Below are 18,908 nucleotides of genomic sequence, written 5' to 3'. Positions count from 1 at the left end.
TACTTTACTAGATTCGATATTGGAAGCAGTCGAAATTAATGGTAAATTTGTTTAATTTGGGCTTCTCTTTCGTACCTAATCAATTGAAATTAAGATCCAGCTACTGCATTGTCTGCTCAGTGTACTGTGGGAGTTTGAAGGCGAAAAAATAGCTCTTCATTTCCTGCTGAGCATGTTGGCTAACCCTTTTCTTCACTTTCACGAAATATTTCGCATTATGTACGTACCCATCTAAACCTTGTTTTCAATGAAATGAGAAATTGAGGTTTTCTATTATCCTTTCATTTGTAGGTGTCTTGATCTCTCGACTCTCAATCCAACGAGTACTGGACGTTTCGGCGGAATGGACCGAGGACAGTTACAATACATCACACGCGGTTATGCAGTACGCATTTCGTGTTACTTGTGACGCATCCTACTATGGGGCAGGTTGTGCCAATCTCTGTCGAAAGCGCGATGACCAATTTGGCCATTACACTTGCTCACCGACCGGTGAACGAGTATGTCTCGCGGGATGGCAAGGCGATTATTGTACTACTGGTAAGTAACTTTTTTTTCCAATACTAAATGAGTAAATGAAAATTTGTTAGTTCGCAATGAAAAGGTAGAAAACACGGACACAATTAAAACTTAGCCAAAAGTGTTAATTTTAAGCGCAATTATAAACCGTCTAGCATTATGGTGTACGGGTCGATCCGTCAATCTTCAAATATGTATCTCTAATTAATTCCGAGTTAGAGCAGGTACGAACACATATTAATAAACGAATTCACCATAAAACACGGCTGTTACAGAAAAAAGAGAAGCAAAAACTGCAGAGTGCTGCTAAAATAGAAAGGCCCCGTATTCACTTTTCATTTATCATTCAAATACTCCCTGCAATTGAGGAAGATACCTTTGCCTTCAAAAGTATCCAAAAATAACCGTAATTAATACGGTGTTTGGAAGTTGCCCGTAGTGCAATAAGGCCTATAAAACCTACACTTACTTTCGAATATTGCACTCATCTGTGTGATAATTAAGAAACGGGGCTCACTTACCGCCCGCAACCACATGTGTGCTCATATCGTACGTAACCCGAGATAGCGTTGGGAATGGTTAAAAAACGTAACGTTTATCATCGTATCTGGGATACGCGTGCAATGAACGAGATACAGATACGTCAACAGACGCAAAAGTATAGGAAAAAAAAGAAGGTAAAATCTGGGCTCATTGATTATTTTTCAATTCAACTCAGTTACGTTAGTTCACGCTAAAGATGGTGCTTCCACCAAGTGAAAAATGGATGAAGCGTTTTTTAATTGGCAAAGTTTCACACAAAAATTGGGTACAAAGTGAGAGGGTGAGAGGATGTGTGATCCACAATCGAAAGAAATAACCAGCCAACCACAAATGAGCTCACTTACCAAACACCACACCACGTCGATTGAATTATAGTTGGTGTAAACAGCAGTGCGAGCAATGTTTCAAAACTGTTCTCAATTCCGCTGGCCTTTCGATAGTTACCATTATTGTTTCTCAATCATTAACCGCATCAGCAAACACCGGATTTCAAACACTTCATGTTTTCCAGCAATTTGCCATTGTTGATGCAAATGATTGGATGATATTCACAAAATAGAAATTCTCCAACAAGTAAAAGCAACTGTTTTTGTATGCCAAATGCATGCTTAAGCTTCAAGTTCCAAATTCAAATCCTTGAAGAGTTGATGTTTGTGTTAGCAACTTTGAAAAGTACAGTGAACGTTGTTAAAGGATAAAACAGAAGCAAACGTGTTTCTTCTATCAAAACGACGCACCTACTCTAGTACTAACTTCCGTTTACCTTTCTCATGTTTGATGATAAAGTTTGCACCAGTTTGAATCTGAAGTAATTTTTCAGAACTAATTTTCACAGTTGCTACCGACTGTGAGCTGCAAAGTAATTAAATAATGTTTTCAGTAGTTTTGGGTTTAACGTTTATACGCATAAATTCCGAAAACAGTCGTGTAAAAAACAAACCGCATAACACTTATACATGTATACAATAAGAGGCACCTTTAATAATAAATGCTCTAATTCTGACGTCCTATTGACCAGGCCATTATTTAAAAACTTCATAACAAAAACTATTTTACATAAAGCAGGACAAACACGATTATGAAAAAAAAATACGTTTAGTAATATCTTCGGATTGTACAGTAGCACAACCAATTTTTAATAAAATCTAAGCTGATACACCATCACGAATTCATTTTATAACGTTTAGCTCTGTGAACACAACGGGATGAATTAAATTAATATGCCTGTTTATCTACTAAATAAGATTTCCATCCGCTAAACCGCGGAATCGCTATCGTAAGCTGCGTTTATACACAAGCGGGAAACGGGCGACCAGTTTTCAAAGCTGTCCCGATATACCAGGTACCTAGCGGGAGATGCTCCTTTACTGTACGGGGAGCAAAAAAAGCCCCGATGAGAACGAATGAACGTTAAGATAAATAAGTTCTGCCGTGGAGTTTCCGTTTACTCTAAACATTTTATACCTGGCTTAGGAAAAAAAGAGCCTGCCTTTATATCCTCCTTCGACTACTTTGAGATTCTCTCACAATATACACCTTTTCCGTTTCTCCAGTTCTTCTTGTCTTGTTTTCAGCTTCAGATTTTTACTGGCATTTTTTATCATCTTCCCACGCCGGGAGCCGCTGGTCGCTATTATTACTAGAAGCAACAGAGTGCATTTTGCTTTCTTTCTTTATCCTCGAAAGTGTGTGTGAGCGATGAATAGGACCTCAGTCATCTGCAACTATTGTAGACTTGCAGCTGTTGAAATGACGACGATAATGTTGTATTTTCGGAATTTCGGTTTGCCTCAGGTCTGTTCTTGAAAACATTCTTGAGAAAGGTTGCAATATGGCTGTCTGTGCCTTTTTTTCTTTTTTTTTTTTTTGAATCGCAGAGGTGGTTTTAAAGATTACATTTCTATATGCTCACTAAGCAGATGTATGTCCATTACGAAATTAAAACTGTTATTTTCGTATTATTATAAAAATGCCTTCTCACGGTGATTTCAAGGCCTTTAAAACTTACACACTTAAATTTTTTTTCCGAACACCGCAAAATTTTGACGAAATTAGAACTGCTGAATGTTCGGTAATAATTTCTATGATGCCAAACGTTACGTTACGTTACGTAAGATCCGAAAACGTTGATTTCCATCACCGAAATTTTTACCGAACGTTCAGCAGTTCTAATTTCATCAAAAAATTACGGTGTTCGGTAAGTGTGTTACGTGTGTACGAATCCCAATTGTAATTGAGTTAGGAGACTAGCTTTGCAATTGTGTCATAAATTAAAGATCGGTTCCAAAGTTTCTTAATTAGAAGCTCTAATTTAAAGTGCCTATGCTGGTTAAGGCGTAGTTACCATCTCAAGTAAAGTCAAACGTAAATTATATTTTGCAATAAATCCATCTGAATTCAAAAGTTCAAAACAAAGCTGCACTTGTTCTTCAGGTAATTGCACGCGGTAAATGTGTTCTTCCGAAAAGCTCATGTTAGCCTGTTTTCTTCCGTACTCAGCATCTCTGATCATCGCTTGATGTTTAATGCGCAGTCGGTAAACATGCAATAATGACTAGCAACAATTCCGTGTGAATAAAAAGAAAACGCTGGAACATAGTGGTGTTTGAAAGAATGTTGGGGCTAGCATATGAATAAATCTTATGAATTATCTCTAATTACTATAATCTATAATAGAGCTGGCAAATTCTGGTCGGTACGTATTCTGAAAAAAAAGATTATTTGAGTGCTAGATTTATTCTTATTCGAGCATGTATGGCTAATGATATATGCTTTCTGGGATTCGTTTGTCTCTATTAGTATTTACTTACATTTACATTCCCCTTCACTCTCAGATGCTAACGCGATATTTCAACCGGACGTTATATTTCTTGATAGTTATCTTCATCGTCAGCATTATCACGATGCATAGTATATACCTTGGCAGATGACAAGATCATTCTTTGTACTGTAAACGGATATGTTGATTAGGTGACGCTAACTTGAAAATATTTATCGGACTTCGTTTGAGATGATTCAATCCCCCGTTCGTCTATTGTAGCTAGTGCAAATTCGACCGGTCTGTCTGATTCATCCTTGTTTGTATGCATGTTTGTGCGTATAGACATACATGTGTATACACATATTCTGAATAAAGGTGCTTTTGCGCTTCACTAACCTATGTAGAAAAGTTTCCCAACGGGAGTTCTGGTGTATCAATTTGGGTGATCGAATGGCGGATAAAAATTAAAATCGGTCGATCGGTGCACAGACATGAGAGATAAAGCATGCCACGAAACCGCCGAAAATGGAAGAGAAAAAGAATTATTTATAATAGGTATAAAATAGAATGTATATAAAGAAATGTTTCCACTCGTCTATTCATTTGAATATGATCATTAATTATTTACCAAACGAGCGTCAACAGAGAGATTGACTGTTGCTTCTATGGTCAGTCCGATCATGTCGGCGAGGTTTTTAAGAATAAAGATACCCACATGTGTCAGTTGTTGACAACTCAGCAATAATGAAACTCAAAATGTGGTTCATCAAATATTTACGCATATCATCAAACAAAAATCTAGTCTACTCTTCTGGTGGAGAACGAGACTTTTGCGACAGAATTATTAATCCACACAATTATGACGGGCTGTCTATTGGAAATTTGAAACACAAAAAAAGAGGCCACGAAAACGATTTTGTACTTTTCTTTGTAACGTTGCATGTCAATTGAAAAGTTAAATTAACTTTTAACTGTTGAAATATACATTATCAGTATTACAGGAATATTATAAAGTGTTAATTTATGTATAATTCCCGTTTCTTAACATTTTATGTATATGTTTCAAAATATATTTTATATATTTCACGTAACGCTACGATTATTTGCACGTTTGCATGAAGAATGATATCATGCATTTTCAAAATACTATTCGCAATTCCTGTTCAGCAGTAGCACCAGTAGTATTAGACAAACATTACCTTCCGCGAGCTTGGTTTGATAATGTAAATAAGTATGCCATATATTTTTGAACAAGTTTCTCTTTAATATCATGTTCAAGCAAATTGATTTAAAGATATATGTTCTCTGTTTGCTCAAAGCATCTATTACATCTTCCAAAAATAAACTTCCAGTGAAAAATTGAAAAACTGGCTGGTAAAGATATATAGGAGTAAAAAACCGTGATTTCAAATTGCAGCTGTCGCTGAGTAGCAATGCTTCTTAACCCGCTGTGCACAGAAGATACCTGCGCAATCCATCCTACTCTAGTTTATTTACTAGTATTGTACGAACCGGGTTCAAGTGATGAGTGGCATCTGAAGTGTGCCACAATATTATCCATATGCGTGCCGTCTTAGCACGATCTGGTGAGGGTTTGAGCCTACCGCAATAAGCATGTGCATGCCCCTTCACTAACAATGTGGTATTTCACTGTTGAAGCTCGCGAGTTGGCGTTTCGATCTAAAACAAACTTTAACGAGTTGGCTAGACTTCTTCAATAAAATCAAATCGGCTATATTGAATCATTAGATATATCTACACACTAAACACTATAAAACACACTCTACACACTTAAAAAGTTCGGTAAAATTTTACCGAACTCTGAGCAGCCGAACGTTCGGTAAAAATGTCGGTAATGCCAATCGACGTTTACGGATCATTAGTAATGTTTGGCATCATAAAAAAATTTACCGAACGTTCTGCTCCTCAGAGTTCGGTAAAATTTACTGATCTCGGTGCTTTTTTTTCAAGTGTGTAGAACAGAAATAGACTTGTTAGACCCTATCGACTCTTTGTTTCATTACTTTCTTCTACTGTTTTCTCCGTTAATTGTAAAAATTACCCCAAACAGAATGGGTCAAAATGTCATTAAGGCATCGCTTAAGAAGTTGTATACCGTTCCTCTTTACCCAAACTGCGGTATCCGCTGATCGGGCCCAACTCGAGATTCGAACTCAACTTCTCATCGTAAAGATTCCAATAATCCCAATAGTACAATAGACGGAGAGTGTATTGTTTACATTAGCAAAGTTTCATCAAAATCGATTTTATGATTACAGTAATGAGTTCTTAACAAGAATCGTTCGCAAAATTTAAACACTAACTTCAAAAATTAAACAGCTCGGAATCCCACTCACAATTGTATACCGCGTGATCAAACGTTCAAGAAGCATCAAACGACCGAACAGAAGGATTGTAGCGGCAAGAAACGCAACACAGTAAATCCGAAGAAGGGCAGGATTGTAGTTAACTACTGCGTTAACCGAACATTTAGATTCGGGATGCGGCAAAAAAGGTTAACACAACGACACATCCTGGATTCACGCAAAGAAGCTGTATAGGAAGTGGCTCACAAAATCGAGTGATGGATGATGAAACTCCCGACCACAGACCAATGCCAGAACGGAAGTTCTTCGCCAACCTGCTACTATGTTCGGCCCATCTTGGACTTATAAGAACAATAATATTATTTTCGTACCAATAGAAAATAACCCCATAAACATTTCGGAACTTCGCCCTATTGAGAAATTTTGAGCCTTCTTAGGAAAAATCCCTTGTAAAAACCCAAAAGAGATCGAAAATGAACTTGCAACGATGAAAGTCGGCAATGACAGTGTAATCACTGTTCAAACTCCAAACCTTGATGAAAAGAGGTAAAGGTGCGGTCGTTTGAGTTGAACGGAGAAGTTCAATACAGCAATGATGCTAAAACATAACCAAGTTTGGAGAAAATCGTCCTTCAGTATAATATTTTAAAACCTGTTTTGAGTCTCCAATTTTTTTCGAACACAATTTTTATATCGATGAAATCATCATTTTCGAGAAATCGTTAGAATATATTACGACAAAAACAACTGCAGTAAAAAAACGCGCATTATAAACAGTCAAATTATAACCAACGATTACTTTTTAGTCTCTTTTTATCATAAAACAGACACTAACATCCATGATAGTGTTAAATATTAGTAACTGAAGTTATTGTTTTAAATATTTATCTATATTGACGCATCTTTGATATATTTAGTAAATATTTTTTCATTTTTTCAGCACGCTGCACTCCGGGATGCAATGAACAGCATGGCCATTGCAGCAAACCGAATGAATGCATGTAAGTATCATTAATTATTACTGTGCGTTAACTTTTGTTCATTCAAAAATCTGAATCAAACAACATACATCAACCAAATCCTTAGACAGCCATTTTTTTTTTTCAATTTTTAATTTAACGTTGACAAAACGGATGTTAATGCTGCATTTGTAGCTTAGCATGACTGGTTCACTAAGGAAGCTTTCCAATTTCTCGTTTTCATTTCTTTTTTCCTCTTGACCAAGACATTTTTTGTCACTGATGTCGACATCGCCACTTTTGAAACATTGAAAGTACTCAAAGCGAACTGCGTCTGAATTCAACATAATCGTTATAAAATTTCCACCAATAAAAGAAAACTTTCGGAAAAAGTTTTCTTCACCAATTTCTAAAATATCTCATGTGCACTCAATGTGTAAAAAATGTCTCTTTGTAGCGTTGAATGATATTTAATAAAAGTTTGTGTTTAATATTTAATAATTTAATGACTAACGAATTGAACAGTTGGGCAAAATACTTTGACAATGATTAATTATTTGATTTTTTTAACGAGTTAAGTACATTTAATGTTTAAAATATTTTCCAAATTTCTGATTTCGATACAGAGAATCTTTCAGTACTAACAAAAGCTGTCTATTTTTATTCAGCATGTATATGTTTCAATTGATTTGTTGTATATCCGATGGATGTCTCTATACAGTTCAAATAGATTTGGCTTCAAAGTTGCTTTTTACTCGAACGATGAACAGCTGGCGTTCGACATATTACATCCTGTATTGTGTTTGTGTGGAGTGTCTCGTGCCGTGGGAAATCCGTCATAGAAGGGCGTGTCATAGCGACGGTAATAGTAATAATGATAGTAATAATAATAATAATGAAATAGCAACACACCATTTAATAGCCTCTTTGAAAATCTGCTCAGTTGTGTTTCACTCAGACTGTCTGTTACTCAGATGTCGGTGTACATGGATGGGCACAGCAACTAATGCGCTTTTGGGGGACCGTGTGGTTTTAACGAATTAAATTCTTTGACTGCGTTCAAATTTTATTCGAATAACCATTATAAGTTAACCGAAAACTGTGCAGTTTCCACGAGATTATTGTAGAAGATGCAACTGGGAAGTTCATTGACACTTCATGTTAACTCAGTGATTAAGAGCGGGATATAATGAGTGCGAATAATTTAAAGCGTTAATTTTCCCAGTACCTGTATTAGAACCGTCAGATTTTAACTAGAGGGCGTTAAAAGCTTCCCGAAACAGTACAGCTTGAAGAAATTGGATGGGTAAGCCGTGGTGCCTAAGTAAGTCGTGCTACACACTCTTTCGTCTTTCCGTTGGTATTTATCTGGCTGCTAATAGAAAATACTCGCACGGTTGTCCAATTAAAAAAACGAGCAGATGAAGGTGGAAGAAAAGGCAGCAAAATCGAAAGTAGGAATGAGTAAAACGCAAGGCAAACAAATAACGATCAGCCAACCAACCAACAATATAGTATTGTATTTATGTTGATAAATTCGTATAGACGGAATGCGCACGATTCTTCTCGTAAAATTATTCCGCGGTGGGCGCTGCTCACATCTTATTGCCATTCAATAAGTACACGCCAAGCTCTTTCAACGCGGTTCCATGGTTGACTTTTGAGTTTACCCGTTTCTCGAATATGTAGTCAGAAATCATCTGATGTCTGTGAAAAAGTGTCAGCAAAATTTCCATTCATTTCACATAATACTATTATCACAATTATTATTTTCAAAGCTTGGAGCAAATGTGCAAATTGAGTTTTTCGTTTTAAGTCGCGCTAGAGGATCTCTACACTTGGGTGAAACCGATTCAGTAGCTGACACGCGACTGCAATTCACCTGTTAGAATAGTTAGAAATCTTTTAAACATCCCTAATCCGTTATTGTAAATTCAAAAACAACCTCGTGTCACGTTTTTCATCGATACATTTGGTTAACAGTAAATAATTAAATGATAAATTGTGCATAATTGCTAATAATTATTATTTTTAGTTTCATGTCGAACAGGTTCCTTGCTCACGGACTTAGACAATTGCTTTTTCACTGCATCCGTACTAATCAGGTCGAATCCGTCGATACAGAATAAACAGAAACGGTGAATGCAAGGCGTCTTTCTGAAATTGGAAGGATTTTCGAAAAATTTCTCACCCATAAAGAGCCTAACCAAAACTAAAAAATCTTTATTTGTTCATATGATAATCATTTATTAACTAGTATAGTTAAAAACATGAGCAAATATCAATTGCTTTTATTGTATACATAGAACGATAGAACGATTAATTTCGAATTTAAACTATTACTAAATATATATATCATATCAAATCAGCTACCAACGTTGGCCAATATAATTAAAAATGCACCTGTTTTGGCATAATAATGACGGAAAAACAATACCTGTAATAATGTTTTAAAGCTTATGGTGCATACTTTTGCGATGCCCTTCTATCACTCCCAGTGTTTGATACCGTTCGTTCGCTCATTCATTCATATGCATCCCAACGCTCGGCGAGGCAACCTATACATACCGTCGAAAGTTTCAATTTATTCCCACAGGCAGCAACTTGTTCCGCGCTGTGTTCGCCCGAGTCGCGGTAAACAAATGTCCATTTGCGGTGGGCGCACAATTACGTCTTATAAATATGTAGCATTATTATGAATGAAATTAATTCCGTTTCGGCGCGACACCATGCTGCTATTTAATGGTGAAATGTAAGAGTGGAAAATAGCGTGGAATACTTAAAGGTAAAAGACCGTTTTATTTCATGACACGCTCAGGAAAATGTGATCCAGTTGAAAAATATCAATTGACCTACATCAGGGTATAAAACTAGCAAAAATTTTTCGTTATTCAGTTGTTGTACCGCTGGTTTCCTGCAAATAACTGTTTAATAAGCTGTTATACAAGAACAATGTTTCTTGGGAATAATCATCAATGACTTTGGTATTATAAGACAAAAAAGTTCTGTAAATAGATTAAAAAAATCGTTTTTTCCTGCTTTAGAAATTGCAGTGCATAGACTTTCTTATTTAATTGCTCATTTGAAATATAATAAAGGGAAACAGCAATCTGCTCATTGAATCGATTGTTTTTTGAGCGTAACTTAACTGTAGGCAGAGAATTAAAAACATATAAATAAAACAGAGTGATAAAATCCAGAATGGCAAATAACAACGAGACAAGATCTAAAGGGGTTGTGGTTGCTAACTATTGCATAATAATTTACTGTCTCTATGCTAATGTGCGTGTATGTTGCGATTTGATACATATATACAGGGTGTGCCAATATTATCCGTACAGGCTTTAACAGCGTACCTTTAGCCGCATTAAGCTAGTTATTCCGACTACAAAGAAGCATTATGGCAGGAAATCGTGCCTACTTTGGACTCCGTAGGACGCTGCGATCGAACAAAATTCGGCACCGCGCTAAGTTAACAATCTACAAGACGCTGATTAGACCAGTAGTCCTTTACGGCCATGAGGCATGGACTATGCTCGTGGAGGACCAACGCATCCCTAAGGGTTTTCGAAGGGAAGGTGTTGCGCACCATCTACAGCGGAGTGCAGATGGAAGACGGAACGTGGAGGAGGCGAACGAATCATGAATTGCCTCAGCTGCTTAGGGAACCACCCATCGCTCGCACCGCAAAAATTGGTCGCCTGCGATGGGCTGGCCACGTCGTGAGGATGTCGGACGACAGCCCGGGTAAAAAAGTTCTTAATAACGATCCGACTGGAACGAGACGGCGGGGCGCGCAGCGAGCAAGATGGATCGATCAAGTGGAAGGCGACCTGCGGACCCTACGCCGACTACGGGGCTGGCGAATTGCGCCCATGGACCGAGTGGAATGGAGACGACTTCTTCCTACGGCTGAGGAAACCACGGCCTGGAAATGAAATGAATGGGTATTCCTACATGGTTTAATATCTTGTCGTCTTGTTTTCATACATAGTAAATTTTATACTCTTGTGAATTCAAATTTCGATGAAAAAGTGTTTAGTTAACTTTTAGCAGAAGCAAGCAGAGCAGAACAGAATTTAAGGAGTTATCATCCCGTTCCTGTTATGGTTTGAGTAGAACAAGATCTTCATCGTCAAAAGAAATTAACCAAACAGCAGTGCGGTCTTCTGCCCGACTCAATTGGGCTCTATCAACTCACGGACTTGAATCCGACTATTTGGTATGGTCCATCTTCGAGCCAAGAGCCTGCAGAACCGCGCATGAATCAGTTGAATATCGCTTTTAAGTGATGGTGGGAGAATATTCGTAGACTTGCGGCAGCGCGGGGTGGCCGTTTTGAAATGAACAAGTATTAACGCCAGGCTAAAAGCTAATTTCGATAGAACGGAAAGAACAACCTATGATTCGGGACTGGAATGTCGCAAAAAAACCATCAATAACTGGAATGCAGTATTTTTATTCAGTTTTCAGTTTTTCAATATTATCTCATTGCATTTCTCTAGTTCTGACAAAATCTCAAACTTTTTCTTGATAGAAATCATCATACCCTGCAAAGTTTAGGATGTGACTGAATCAGCAACTTTCTTTCAGTTTTATCGCATTTCTTTAGTGTTGTTGACTGTCCTCCCGCTTCGCTGACGTCGTTGTTTGACAATTGCCCAAAATTTTTCAATGAGTCCAAACTCCGGACGATTTGGAGGGTTTATCTCTTGGCAAGAAATCGTTATAATTACCTAAACGCAACAGCTAACTAAGTCTGATCAGCATATAACTTTACCTTTATGTTTACGAATGAATAGCCAAATACGTTTCTTCAGGTATTCTTCCATGTTTCAACTTGAGCGCTATTGTTAGTGATGAAATGCTCAGTCTTCAGTCCACAGCTACATATTCCTTGCCAGATCATGGCCTTCTTTGCGAATTTGTCACCAAACACGAACTTATACTTGCCTGGTACATCTCCACGTCCAGTTACAATGTAAAATTATTAAGCGGGAATTTGCTTGAAATCCATTTTCACGTAAAAACTTGCCATTTGAAAACTTGCTCGTACAAACGCCTATCATGCTTCTTGGCTACCAAATTCTGCTTCAAGTGCTAATTTGGATGTTTACTGGCATTCCGGGACTTACAGCCTTTTCGAGCGAGGATATTCCGCGTGGTTTGATGGTTGGCATCGTACCTTCCAGTCATATCCCGGATGGAGCTGTCAGGATCGGACTTAATGCACCTCAATATCTTACTTCTCAGCTCCCGGTCTCTAGTTCCTGTTTTCTTCAAAGTTCCTCAACGCCCTTCAACACCTAGGTTCTCCTTATAACTCTTCAGAACATCACACACTGTTGTTTTTGACATTTTTAGCACTTCACCAATTTTGATCCAGACCACTCTGGACTTTCCAGGTGTTTGTGCAAGATTTTATGACGTCATTCGAGTTCCATTTTGTACTGCTCTGCAACGTGTTGGAATATTTTGACAAAACTTGTACCAGTTATTACTCATAAACATGTAAACAAATTTATGTCAAATGGTTCCAGTTCCTACCACAAGAATCGTGGTGATTGTTTCTTGCTTGTTTGTTGTAAACATATGACTTTATTAACCTCGTATTTAGATTATTTAGTCATCAATAAACAATAATTCTAACATCATTTTATTGTAAGGATAATATTCGCACACCCTGTAGTTGAATGTAAGTTGATGAGCCAGTCAGTGAGGTAAAATAAAGAAAACTTTTTTTTTCATCATGATCATGTTGGTTTTGGTACTCGACAAAATATATTTCTTCCTCCGCCGTAAAGCCATTAAAATTGATTTATCGATCTTATCAATTTGTCGTATCTCTTTTTTATAATCTATATATTCATTCAACTGAAAATCAATGTATGTACAGCGAGAGGCAGCAGGATAAGCAGCAGTGAGAACTCGGCAAAAGATATTAAAATGGAATAAACAAAGCAGTTGATGCGAACGGGAACGCACTCCGTGCTAGCCGAGGACTGTTTACTGCTGATCACTGCAAGAAGCGCTACATTTTGAATGAAATTTCTCACGCCTTGATTTTGACGTTACTCTTTCGCACGCGTTCGTAACTAAATTGGCCAGCTTTAGGGTCATATTCTCCGCAATCGACAGTCAATTCGCGTATGCCTTCCGGTACCTTGATACGTTGATACGTTTATTAGTGTGGGACAAAAACACATCTCAAAATAACGACAGTTTTTCGAATTTTAAATGCATCGAAGAATAATTTGCTAATCAAAACCCTGAGTTGGCTCAATTAGATGTAAAATGCATAAGATTTACGGTTGAAACCTATTTGACGCCGTATGCACTTACTAATTGAGAAGTAGTAAAACCTGTTTATAACTGATTACCATCCTTAACCCCTCTGTCCCACGAGTGGCGCGATTAATACACAAGTCTTGAACATCTGTAGAGCGGTTGCCTATGAATATATCGTCAATTCGTGTTACCTAAACTATTTTCTCAAATTACAATTGTATTTGAATATTTTGGTGTTATTTATATAAATTATACATTAATTGGAAAGCACGGATCGCCCCTGATATTTCGTTAATTAACTGTGTTTCATGAGTAGCCTTTGCGCCACTCACTAACAAGTGCAAGACAATCAAGGCCACATAATTTTGAATGCTCGACGCGAATCGCCAATGTACCAACTTAACTACTGTTAAATAGTGAATACAATGACAGATGCCGCTTGCTACTGGTGGACTTGTCTAATTAAAACAAATACCTTCTTGGATCGCCATCTCCGGCGGTTGTACGTTTGATGAGCAAACGTAAAAATATATGTGTTTCACATTGCCGTTGGCAATAGATGTAACCTTTTCTACCTTTCAACAGAAATAGCTACGTGAGTGAAGTGAAACTCCGTATATGTCTATTGTTGATAGGTACCAATATTCATGCGCAGGTTAACGAGGGAGTGAATACATTTACAGATTATGACATTGTGTACACTGCTATCTTTTAAATGAATGTTTCCGGCTTTTAAATTATTTATCAATTGCACAGATTTGCAACAAAAATAATTTGTTTTATTATAAATTTTATTTACAGACTTGTAAATTTAAAATTTGTTTTATAAATTTATTATCACTAAACACATCATGTAAATGTGCATTACATTGCTTACATTTGTAACATTTTTCATTGTTTACTTTTATCTAATATGTCTGATTGCAATTATTTCCGTTTATATGCAGGCTGACATTATCTAAGAAACGTTAATATTTTACATTGAATTTACTGACATTAGTAGAATAAGAACCGACTTGACCCTTTTCATTAGCACGTTTTATTACATTCAGCAGAGGTTTTTTTTACGATGCTTTCAAACTATGTTACTCTCTACCGGTACGATTCATTACAATTTTATTATTATTTTTTTTTTGTTTTAGATGCCAATCCGGTTGGAAGGGGCCATTGTGTGATGAATGTGAACCGTACCCTGGCTGCATGCATGGAACGTGCAAGAAACCTTGGGAATGCCTCTGCAACGAAGGCTGGGGCGGTCTCTTCTGTAATCAGGATTTGAATTTTTGTACCAATCACAAACCTTGCCAGAATGGTGGCACCTGCTTCAACACCGGTCAAGGATCGTACACATGCAAGTGCCCGCCAGGTTTTACCGGAACGGACTGTGAAGTTCGTATTAGTGACTGTGCAGCTACACCCTGCCTTAACGGTGGTGTCTGTAACGACGAGAAACATGGATATCGATGTGAATGCTCGAAAGGATGGATCGGAGCCCACTGCGAGAGAGAGACGGTAACGTGTGCAGAAAAACCGTGCGTGCATGGGACTTGCAAGGATACGAATATAGGCTTCAAGTGCGACTGCCCCGTTGGCTACAGCGGAGTCGCATGCGAAATACAAATAAACGAATGTAATCCTAGTCCTTGCGAAAATGGGGGTACTTGCTTCAACAAAGGAGATACATTCAAATGCCAGTGTCCTAGCGGTTACAGTGGAGTAAGATGTGAAATAAATATTGATGACTGTCAAGGAAATCCCTGTTATAACGGAGGATCATGCGTAGACATGGTTAACCAGTTCCGCTGTCAGTGTGTTCCAGGCTTTATAGGATCACTTTGCGAAAACAAAGTAGATCTGTGCCTGACGAAACCCTGTGCAAATGGAGGAACGTGCACGAACTTAAACAATGACTACAAATGTAAATGCCGTGCCGGGTTCGCTGGAAAAGACTGTAGTGTCGATCTTGACGAATGCAGTTCGTCACCTTGCAAAAATGGAGGCACATGCGTTAATCGTGTCAACAGTTTCCAGTGTGTTTGTGCTGGCGGATTCCGTGGCGCAACATGCGAAGAGGAAGCTCTTTCTACTAGTTGGGACTCAGCGACCGGCAGCATTTCGGCACATATCGCAAGCGTTCATCACGAAGCGCAGAGTGGGCGCAGCGATGGTCTCAGCAGCGGACAGATTGTATTGATTGCCATATTCTCGGTAGCGGTACCATTAGCTGCACTCATAGCTACGGCTGTAGTGATTTGCATGAAACGCAAGCGCCGCAGAGAACAAGAAAAGGATGACGCAGAAGCACGTAAGCAAAATGAACAGAACGCGTCACATATGACGCATCATCATCAGAACTCTATGTCATCATCGAAAAGAAGCAGCAACAGTGCATTAACTAATTTGGATACATCACATCATATGATCAAAAATACGTGGGACAAAAGTGTTAACAATATGGCAGCTTCGGCCAGTCTAGATGATGGGTGTTTGATGAACAGCAGTTTGTACGGTGGTATGTCCGGTACTACCTATAGTGAGGCGAATTCCGGCAGCAGCGAACAGTGCTATCAAGCGGCTCCCATTCCAAATACTCTGCAACGTGCCAAATCACAGAAACAACTAAACACCGACCCAATGGTGATGCATCGAGCATCGCAGATGATTTTGACGGGAGGAGGGCCGCAGTCGTCGCAAATGTCAGCAGTTGGAGCCATCGCCACACCTGCTACGGCTACTTCGTCGACATCATCGACAGCAACGGCCAGTACCAAAGACATGATGCCGGAGAAGCGGATATCGGTGCTATCCGATGCCAGTTTATGTAACACTCGATGGAGTACAGGACTGCAGAACCGACAGACCGTCGGTCCATGCAGTCCACCACACGTTTAGGATTTTACGGATTTTTTAAATTTATAACAATTTCTTTTAAGAGATCTCTTTCGTTTATTCAAACGAATATGCGCTAAACCTAAATTATTTCCAACAATCACAACGAGCAGGAAAAGTAGAATGCTAACTGATCTTTATATTTTGTTTATTTCTTTTTTCAATTGCGCATCAAAAACGTCATTTTGATACATCCTTAGTTAAGGTTTCTAATTGATCAAATAAGAAAAAAAAATCGAGCAGAAATTGTAATTATAAATTTTCCATCAAGATGCAGACCCAAATTTGCACATTGTACATTAATACCTATTACAAATTTAAATTAAAACATGGAAATGCAACTAAATGAAGCATCATTTGTGTTGAACCAGAGTACACGCGTGTCAAAAATAATCAAACGAGCCTCGCTAACTTCGATTTCCGCATGGAAATGGATCTCGATTACTGTGTTTTAACTTCGAAGGTTATAATTGTGTTACTGAATTATACTACAAAGCTCGTCGAAGGCCAGTTCACAATTTCTGCATTGATTATATTGTATCATACTAAACTCATAATGAAATCTGATGTATATATTCAACCGTAAAAGTGATTTTGCAGTTATTTTGTTCTCATGCCAATATACATTGATTTAAGCAATTGTTGTTTTAAATATAAATATTGGTATGAAAATTTTGTTTGGTTGACAATAAATACAAAATTGATCAGAATGCCATAAGAATAACCGAATGGAAGACAGGCATTTTAGGTATTCTATAGTAAAAGGTTTTGACAACGTTTTCTTCCAACAGTTCATGAAGGCCACATCTCTAACTCAACCATATCTCCTGTTGACGATAAAATCAATTAAATACAACACTATATATTGTACATTTTTATGAGCAGGTTAGGTTAGATAATTTAAGTCAAGACACTCGAGAGAAGTGTTCTGCATGGAATCTCCAGCAGAATCTCTTGTATATGTGTAAAGTTCTGCTATGCAGGACTCACTTGAAATGGACTCTGTATAAATTGGTAGAATTTCTAATCTATTTATTTATTTTTATTTTGCATTTCTCATATCGATTAGCGGAACTATATATAAATGCATTTGTCAGCCATCGACTACAACTGCGCGAGGCTTTAGGCCAAATTAATCATTTTGTATTGAGCAGTCGTATTCTCGTACTTAACAAAATTCCTTCCCGAACTAAACCATCGAGGGGGCTTTGTTGACTGAGAGTATAGCGCTGTTATTCAAACAATTCCACTGCCATAAATGAGTTTTATGATCAGTATAAGGAAAATTCAAACTAATTCTCAAGCGATAAGCCATCGCAGATTGATTGGACAACCCACTTTAGTTAACCTGAACACTAAACTATTCCGTTGTTTCTCTAAATAAATAATGTTATTGCCAGTTGAAAGAACAAGTGTATTTCGCACAATCACAGCAACCCATGACAGCTGTAAGCATTTCATCAAAAAATGTATTTTGACCATGGCTTACTGTGATAATCTGTTCTCTTATAGTGTAAACAAATAAACTGAAATTCATGACAAACATAATATTTAAAATTGAATACTCGCAACAGACATGTGATTCGCTACTAACACCTGATGCATACACTGCAGCAAACAGTCGCAAAGGTGACTGCATGCGATATCGCCGAGTTGCTCTATTGTATTCATCGAGTATTAACAATACCATATCAGCATTGCGAGTTAAGTAGATAATCACTACACTGTCGTGAGTATGGCTTAGATTACGAAAAATAAAAGTATTGTGATCCATACTTAATTTTAGCTCTTAGTTCATAGGTTATATTAAATATTCAAACAGATTAAATAATAAGCAAAGAAGAAAAAACTAAGTCAAACAGTTTACATATTTTTGTAAATTGCAAGTTTATATAATATATTGAACCAATTGACTGAATTGAAATTGTTTTATCAATAAAATAAGTAAGTGCAAGAGAAAAGTAAAACCAGTGTATTTTTGACAAAAGAAACAATTCTTTCTAAACCACTACAGTGACACAAACTCGTATTCGTATACACCAACATGCAGAATTCGTCCTTCTTAATTTGAAAGTTTAACAGAAGTTTTAGGGGCATGTTATTTAGGTAAAATCGTAGTGTCTAATGTTAATATTTAGGAATGATATCTGGGGTTGGAAAAATTTCCTAATTATCTTATCCATATTTGTACGGGATTCGAATTGACAGTTTTGATTTCGCAGATATGACCTAATTGCAAGGATTAGTATTTAGTATGGTATCCCTTGCTCATTGCAACTGCTTTTAGTCGTTTTGGAATGCTGTCTATGAGGTTTTTCGTGTATTCGGTGGTAATTTTGCCCCTTCCGTCCATCAGGTGCGTTCTAAGATCGTTTTTGTTGGAAATCTGATGGTTTTTAACTTTTTTTCCGAGATGTTCCCAAAGTTTTAATTAGGATTGATGTATAGAGATTTTGGTGGAGTATATCAATGACTTTTGAGCAGCTGTAAAGTAACCATGTGCGTGCCTTTGTAACCGGTGGTTCCAATCAGCATAGTCTTGTGACTCCATCCCAAGTTCAAATCCTCTTGCCCTTGATCAGAGTATTCGAGTCCCAACACCCTGAATACGCCCCTGACCAG

General features: G+C 37.6%; 1 protein-coding gene across 1 annotated transcript in view; it reads left to right on the top strand.

Moving 5' to 3' along the window:
* The window catches only part of LOC128738343 (neurogenic locus protein delta), a 51,236-nt gene extending 33,017 nt beyond the window's left edge, over positions 1-18,219 (top strand). The window contains exons 4-6 of the mRNA XM_053833395.1: positions 292-540; positions 7,091-7,151; positions 14,540-18,219. Coding sequence (XP_053689370.1) covers positions 292-540; positions 7,091-7,151; positions 14,540-16,289 — 2,060 coding nt within the window. The 3' untranslated portion in view covers positions 16,290-18,219. The remainder of the gene's footprint in view (positions 1-291; positions 541-7,090; positions 7,152-14,539) is intronic.
* The last annotated feature ends 689 nt before the right edge of the window (positions 18,220-18,908 follow it).

Source organism: Sabethes cyaneus, chromosome 2 (assembly GCF_943734655.1).
Source record: "Sabethes cyaneus chromosome 2, idSabCyanKW18_F2, whole genome shotgun sequence".
NCBI lineage: Eukaryota > Metazoa > Arthropoda > Insecta > Diptera > Culicidae > Sabethes > Sabethes cyaneus.
Note: the sequence above shows the minus strand (reverse complement) of the source record. Positions and strands in the feature narration are given on the sequence as shown.